The sequence below is a fragment of the Pinus tabuliformis genome, chromosome 1_2 (genome assembly GCF_031772625.1).
Source record: "Pinus tabuliformis cultivar Carrire ecotype Pingquan chromosome 1_2, CPIR1, whole genome shotgun sequence".
Lineage (NCBI taxonomy): Eukaryota > Viridiplantae > Streptophyta > Pinopsida > Pinales > Pinaceae > Pinus > Pinus tabuliformis.
In genome coordinates this window covers 406,379,950-406,388,290 of record NC_142298.1, presented here as the reverse complement: position 1 = coordinate 406,388,290, position 8,341 = coordinate 406,379,950, and the positions used below count along the sequence as shown (strand labels likewise).

At 41.3% G+C, this 8,341-nt stretch overlaps 1 protein-coding gene across 1 annotated transcript; it reads left to right on the top strand.

Annotated features, from left to right (window-relative positions):
* Positions 1–1,655: 1,655 nt before the first annotated feature.
* On the top strand, positions 1,656–2,692 carry LOC149206061 (uncharacterized). The gene is made up of 2 exons (XM_089397578.1): positions 1,656–2,305; positions 2,533–2,692. The coding sequence occupies exons 1-2, from the start codon at positions 1,656–1,658 to the stop codon at positions 2,690–2,692; spliced, it is 810 nt and encodes a 269-aa protein (XP_089253704.1).
* Positions 2,693–8,341: the final 5,649 nt, after the last annotated feature.

Here is an 8,341-nt window from a genome sequence, read left to right as displayed (position 1 = left end):
TACTTAATGATTCAAGAAGCATTAAGACACGAATATGTAATATTACGAGACATGTAGGAAATCAATCGATAGTTGCATATATTAATATCCAAAGAGAGATTACAACCGTTTGTCTTGACGCCGCAGTCTTCCTATGATAAGACCAGGTTTCCACACACTTCTGTTAGCGCTTCATGATGGTTTCAAACAACAATAGTTTAAAGACTCTTCCCTTTAGGCTTCACTCCAAACCAAACACACTTCTCCCTCACACAACTAGATGGCTACAACTAGTAATAGATTGCTTGTCTAGTATATTTACACTTAGCCAAAACTCTAATTCTGATTTTCACACTAGACACTAGTTTGTGCTTGGGAAGAAGGAAGGTTTATATAGGAAAGATGGATGGGAGATGGATCCTCTTCTCATGGGAGAAGGACTTATCCCTTGAGGTAGTTCCATCATTATAGGGGAAAGGAGCCCAAACTGTCATCCTCGACCCCATCCGGCCAAACCATTTACCAGACTTCCATTACGGAGCTTCTAGAGATGGAAGCTTCAGCTCTAATTTAAAAAACTTTCCATAACAGGACCGGTGCGACTGGAACATAGCTCAGTCGCACCGATCGGCATGGGGAATAGTGCTAATCTCTGCACATCGGCGTGGGGAAGACAAAGGTCATTAGCGCCGGTCTTGTAAATTGGGAAAAACAGAAGTTTCAGGGGAAATGGTGCAAAAGGGAAATGATCTGCTCATGAAGAGGGACATGAGGGGAGTTTCTCCTGAAGGAAAAGCATGTGGGGTTCACTGTAGAGGTCCTCCATGATCAAGGAATGGGGAGTACAGGGACAGTGACAAAATGCTATGTAACACCCTTCATTGGAGGAATTACTTGCACAGGCAAAACCTGGATTATAAATGCATACCCTTCAGGTGCAGAAGATGCCACAGGGTTGGGCATCTATACAAATATTGCCCGCTTATCTCGACATCTTCACCCCCCGCATCCAAGGGAAAGAAACATCCGTAGTCTGAAGACCCAATCGTGGATGAGCATCCCTTAGGTCCGGATAGTCCAGTGGCATCGGCTGGGGACATTGTTTGGCTAACATGCTCTACCAAGGCTCTACCTATCTCCCCGCCCATGATTAGGTCCCAGTCTGCTGCAGCGGCTACTCCGTCTTCGGGTATTGATTCTTCCCCTTTTTCCTCTTCTCTGAATATTATTACTTTTATTTTTTCTCTGGCATTTACTGCATCTTCTCCTTGCATGGTCACCACTCCCATCACTTGTGTAATTGACCCCCCTCTGACCATATTCTCCACTACGCCAATGGTTGTACACACTCCTGGGTTTCGCGATTCCCATGTTTCCCCATCTGCTTTGGGATCCCATTCATACAACCTCCGCCCGCACCTTCAGGATCTCCCTGAATCATTGGGATTAGGAATCTCATCCACTAAAGCCGACCCCAAACCTCCAGGGGGAGGCCCTCCAAGATATCCAAAGCCATCAAGATTGCTAGGGAAGATGTGCAGAACACTAATGAAAGGGTACTTAGAGCACCAGACACCCTTGGAAGTGTTCCCCCATGAAGTGGGTATCCTTTAATTGTAGGTGTTTAGCTAGCCCTTCCAAAAAATTAGCTCTTTTTTCTATAGGAGACCCTTGGTATGGCTGAGCAGATTGTTAGGACCCTACAAAACATACTTCCTGGATGGAGTTTTCAGGCTTTGGATGTCGTCGGGCGATCCAGGGGTATTGCTCTTGGGGTAAATCCCCGAACCATCAAGATTATCTCTGCTTGGGGTGGTCATGGGTTCTTGGGTATGGATATCTTTTCTGCTGAACTGGGCAGGAATCTCCGAATTATGAATATATATGCACCTAATCATAGCAGACTGGACTTATGGCATAAGATTCTCGAAAACCCCCTGATTGATCACACTACTATAATGGGTGGAGATCTAAATTTCACCATTGGTCATGAAGAATCCTGGGGCCATCATTCACAGTTGGATCCACTCTCAGATCAGTTGGGATTGCTATTGGAGCAACACTGCCTCATTGATATCCCCATGAACAAAAATATTCCTACTTGGCACAACAGAAGGATAGGAGATTCGGCACTAGGCAGGAGATTGGATCAGTTTCTCATTCATGAAGACCTGATAGCAACCCTCACAAATTACAAACAGTGGGTGGGATCGGGAGGGATCTCTGACCATTCCCATATCTATCTAGAATTGGCTAGCTCCTCAAGAAAACCCAGAGCACCCTTTAAGTTTAAATCGACTTGGTTAAAGGATTCTGAATATCTCAGGTTAGTATCAGAATATTGGAGCGATCATCCCCTAATAATTGATCAAGGTTTAGCTGAAGGTTTCTGCCGTAATCTGGTAAACCTTAAAAGACTATCTATTGACTGGGAAAAAAGGAAAAAGGCCAAGGAGGAGCAGACCCTCAGTGATATTGAAAGACAGTTGGATTCACTAACGGATGACCAAGGCAGAGGGTTTACCTCTATTGAAGCTAAACTACACTTAACAGGATTGGAAGCCCAGAAATCCAAGATTCTGTTGGATCGGGAAGAGACATGGAGGCTCAGGAGCAGAGCAATATGGCTACAAGCTGGGGATGGCAACACCAAGTTCTTTTTGCCAACGGAAGGAGGGCATGCAATACTATTTGGCAGATGCCCACGGAATAGAGGCAGACCACCAATACTTATAATTAGTTGTCTCAGATGGGAAACACATACTTCAAGAAGCTATTCAAAGCACCACCTAGTGCGACACTTGCATATATTATTCGTATTGCGGGGGACTTCCCTAGATTTGTGGAGCCAGACACTGAGGAGGACCTTATCAAACTAGTTACCATGGGGGAACTGGAGGGCACCCTGAAGTGGTTCAAGGAGGATAAAAGTTCGAGGCCAGATGGATGGTTCGTGGAATTATTCCTAACATTTTTCGACATTATTGGCCCGGACCTACTCAAGGTGATTGAAGAATGCCAATATACAGGTAGAATGTATGGGGCCACAAACTCTACTTACATAGCACTGATCCCCAAATCAGACTCCGCTCTATCTTTCAACGACTTCCGGCCCATCTCACTCTGCAATTGCCTTTATAAGATTATTGCCAATCGTATCAAGCTGATCCTATCTGACAATATATCCTCCGAACAATTTGCCTTTCTCCATAATCGTCAGATACAGGAAGCCATAGGCATAGCCCAGGAGGTCCTCCATTCCATCAAACAGAAGAAGCTGAAAGGTGCCATCCTCAAAATAGATCTCTCAAAGGCCTTTGATCATGTCAGTTGGCTTTTCATAAGGATGATTCTTACTCATCTGGGCTTCCCTATTCTTTTCATTCGATGGATCATGTGTTGCATCACATCTGTTTCTTTTGGTACCCTAATTAATGGATTGGCCTCCAATTTTTTCCATGCGGAAAGAGGTATCAGATAGGGCTGCCCACTATCCCCGCTGCTCTTCCTAATTGTTATGGAAGGTTTAAGTAGGTTGATCTTATCGGAAAAAAGGTCCAGGAGGCTTAAGGGACTCAAGATCACGGATCAATGCACTCTTTCACACTTGCTATTTGTGGATGATATTTTGATTTTCCTCAATGGTGGCATACAAGACAATAACACTCTCTCTAAGGTGTTGCATTTATTCTGCTCTACGATAATGATGGAAATTAACGGGCCCAAATCCACCATCACCCTATCTACTTGTACCCCTCAGGAAACCTAGCATGCTCACCTTAAATTTCCCTTCCAGAGAACACAGCTAGAGAATGGATTGAAATATCTAGGCTTCAGGATTAAATCTCATGGATACAAAATTACTGATTGTACCTGGTTAGTCACCAAGGTGGAAAGAAGATTGAACAATTGGATTCATTGATTACTATCCAGAGCAGGTCATCTGGTGCTCATAAAATCTGTTCTTGAAGCCACCCCAGTCTACTGGATGTCTCTAGCTTGGATTCCTCAAGATATCTTATCCTAGATACAAAGATTATGCTGTCATTTCTTATGGAGGGGGCACAAGGAAGGGAAACCCTTTTCTTGGGTTAAATGGACCATAATTGCGATCCCCAAAAAATGGGGGGGCCTCAAGAATCTCTTTGCATTTGCACAGGCACTTACGGCCAACTTAGGCTGGCTACTCCTAAAGCACAATAGCCTATGGTCGAAGGTGGTCACCTACAAATATATCTGGCCTCGCTCTATTATGGAATGGATTCGGCTACCTGCTTGGAACAAGCAAGGAATATCAGTGATCTGGAAAGTTGTCATACACACCCTTCCCATTATAAGAAGCGGTCTTACTTGGCGTATTGGCAATGGTTTGGCTATCCGCATTGGGGCTGACCCATGGACTAGTTGCGGCAACCTATACAACCTTCCGCCAGATCTGATAGAATTCCTAAACCACAGAGGTGTGATTTCCATAGCACAGATAGGGATTGTTTGAATACATCCATCTTTCAACAAGCTTGGCTATCTGCTGAAGATCTTGGCATACCGGATCAGTGGAGCAGGACGTGGAGGCAATTCACCGATGCCTTAAAGGAATCTCATGTGAGGCTCAGGGATGATGAGGATGAACTGATATGGGCTCCTGTGGTGAAGGGGACTTATTCACCAAAAGATGGTTATCCTATCATACATGCTGCCCATAAGCCCATCTCATTGGAAAGTTGGTGGTGTTGGTTATGGAAGTTGAAAGGACCGCCATGCACTCATCTTCTGATGTGGAACATAATCATGGACAAGACTCCAACAAGAACAAATATTAGAAAACGCTCCTTCCAGGGTCCATCCTGGTGTGTACTATGTCGCAGGGAGGAGGAATCGAACAACCACCTGTTCCTATCTTGCACCATCACGCAACAGATCTGGGAACAGGTGCTGCCTGTGCTTAATATAAATCAACGATGGGAGGGAGATAGTATTCTGAATGCCTAGAATAGTTGGTGGATCGAAGCACCCACCATGAGAGCCCGAAATCTCCCTTTAATCATGTGCTGGAATATATGGATATGAAAAAACAATATCATTTTTCACAGCAAACAAATTCAATGGCCTCTCATTATCCCGAAAATATGTAACAGTTACAAAGAAATTCGAATGATTATCAGGCTATCTCGATCCGTACTATCACTCCAGAGGCCATAGATCAAGCTCACCCATGGGCCTACTTTGATGGCTCTGCACAAGACCAGGGGTGTGGTGGGGGCTTTTACTACACTTATCTGAGACACATATTTTCAATATTAGAATGGGTTTAGGTGTTGGCACAAACAATTTTGTTGAGCTCCTATTGCTTCGACATAATTTATACTTTGCATTATATAAAAACTGTCGACATTTACAAGTCTTTGGGGACTCTAAGATTGTCATTAATTGGTTCAACTGCATTACTACATGCCATGTTCATTCACTCAGGAACATATTGGATGATGCATTGTTGTTAAAATCTCAATTTGATCAGATTTCATGTTCTCATATTTACAAGGAGCGCAACCAACTTGCAGATAAGCTTTCTAAAGAGGCAACACACCATCCCAGAGGGGAATGGTTGATCCGTGAGGAAAGACAGGAGCAAATCTACTAGTTTTACCACAAGCCTTATATTGATCAGGACTTGCAGAGGGCTAATAGGCCCTAACTTATTATAGTTTTATTTTTGAGAGCTGAACAAAGACTCATTGATGGTGACTTTTTGACTAAATTTTGCAATTTTGTAAATATATGTATATGCTTAAAGACACATGATGGTTCACCCACTTCTGGGTTTATTGTACAGACTATTACAGGCTTTTCTGCTTATTGATGACTTTGGTCACTCGTTCTGTATATGCCTACAAAGGCATCTACAACATGTAATTTTCCACAATAATGAAAATTATGATTTTTTCCCCAGGAAAAAAAAAGACATCATGTATGCAAGCAAACTATTATTATCCTAAATCGGAAGATAATTTGTTGATCTAATATTATAACTATATGTCACTATGCAAATTTCAGCACTCATATTATATTTAAAATTAATCCCATAGAATAGTCTTAGCAGAGTTTTAAATGGATTAACACTCAAGATTCAACAATAGGGCATGAATTCAACTATTAACTCATACATTCAAAATATAAATTGAAACACTAAACTAAGAATTTATTTCAGTTAAATCCTGTAAACAATAGTGTTAAACATCATTCACTGAAATGATATTTTATTAACAAATGAAATCAAATTACAGATTCTCACAAAACAACAGTAGTGCACAATCCTTTGGAGTCTGTAATCTATTTTTGTTTGCAGAAAATGTCTCCTCCTTTCAGCAGTAGTGCATGATAAACACGAGCTTCTCCACCAATAGATATAATCCACAGTTACAGTATTACAAGCTTCTCTCCCTTGATTCGAGACCTATCATTTTATTAAAAATACTAAGAGGTACAATAGTGCAAGCCTCCAAGGCCTTCTCTTTCAAATTTTGGACCTTTATTTCCTACAACAATGAAGCTTAAATAGCAGAAAACAACTCTAATCTATTATGCAGAGCATTGAGGGAATTAAACAGATCCCTTCAACAATGCTTAAAGGAAAACAATATTTTGGTAGAAGTTTCTGAAAATGATTTGTTGTCATCATTAGCTTCATTTGTTCCATCAAATTCTTTGGATGTTTGTTTGTCTGTTTGAACTAATCTGCCACTGTCAGCACAATTGTGTTTCTCTGTCATGAACTTGAACATGGAAAACAAGAATTGATAAGATAAACATAAATGAGATGATGAACGAATTTTATTTGAAACAAATCACTATTGTAGGAAATTAGGAAAACATAGAGCGCAATAAAACTGACACTGACATCATGGAGAGGAATGCGGAGTCAGGAGATGGAGCTTTACAACTTATCACAATCAGAAATTAGAGTTTTGGGGCAAATTATAAAACAGTTGCAATTAGAATAGAATCAGGGGAAAAACTTCAGAACAATCACAATTGGTTTAGACCAGAAGCATTTCATATAAAATCTAAAAGGGGTTCTTCTCAAATAAAATCGCAATTGCAATCAAAATGGGCAAGAGTCAGAGAAACAATGTTCTTTTTGTTATTTGCGATAGCCACGGACATGGGGTATGTATGAGTTAGAGTGAATAATCCCGTGGAGTCCGGTCTAATCGCAAATCAGCTTCGCAATCGCAATCGGAATGGCAGGAGTCAGAGAAATGGTGTTTTCTTGTTATTTGCGATAGCCACGGACACGGGATGAATAATCTCGTCGGGTCCGGTCTAATCGCAGATCGACTGGGATGAAAGGTTTATTATAAGCCATGTCCCTTTAAACTTTGTGATTGCGGGATCCTAGGGTGACGTCAGGGATGATGTCATAGTGACGTCACTATGACGTGATGTGACAACTGACGTGGAATGGTGATGTAGCAATTGACATGGCAGATGACGTGGACCTGACGTCATATTGCAATTGGTATTGGGATGAAGCATGACCTTTTAGAACTTTGCGATTGCGGTATAAGCCCCGGATGCGATATAAATATAAATCGCAGTGTATAATCCCGGTGGGTCCGGTCTTATCGCATATTGAAATCGTCAAAGGCAATGGTTCTTGCGGTAAATCTGAATGCGGGATTTTAATGAAGTGAAGTTAATAATCCCCACGAGTCCGGGCTTAATCGCATATCACAATCGGCGGTGGGGTATGGACTTAAAAAAAAAATTAGAACCTGCGGTAGTCACGGACGCGAGGAATTTTATGAATTTCATTAACTTTCTCGCTGGGTCCGTTTATATCACATTTCGCTAAGGTTGCGGGTATTACCATGGGGTGATATTTATTTGCGATACGGAGAAGTGATAAGGGCTTTGGATAAGTCAGAGTTTTAAATTATAAGTCATATTTAAATTGAACTCCGAATTATAATTTTTTATTTTTATTTTAATAACTCAATGCTTAATACTTAGGATTTAAAAGGCATAAGTGCGAGTCTTGGTCTCAAGGGCTATTTAGATTTTATTTTATACAAGACATAAAATTATTTTAAATTTTTTATGTTTTAAAATTTATTAAAAATCCCCATTTTAATAAAATAAATTTCTTTTTTAGAAATGGGAGGGGCTTATTTCCTTTAGAAGCATTATGGGCCCTCTTTTTGTATATATATATTTTTGGTACATATACGTGTCAGAACAGGCTGACAGCGGTCACATCGAAACTTAATTTAATCGCCATCACCGGAATGGAACAGTATACGCCGCAGCATCCGCATAGCTCCACGGGATTCGAACGCAGCCGAGGAGCATGCAAACCAACCGC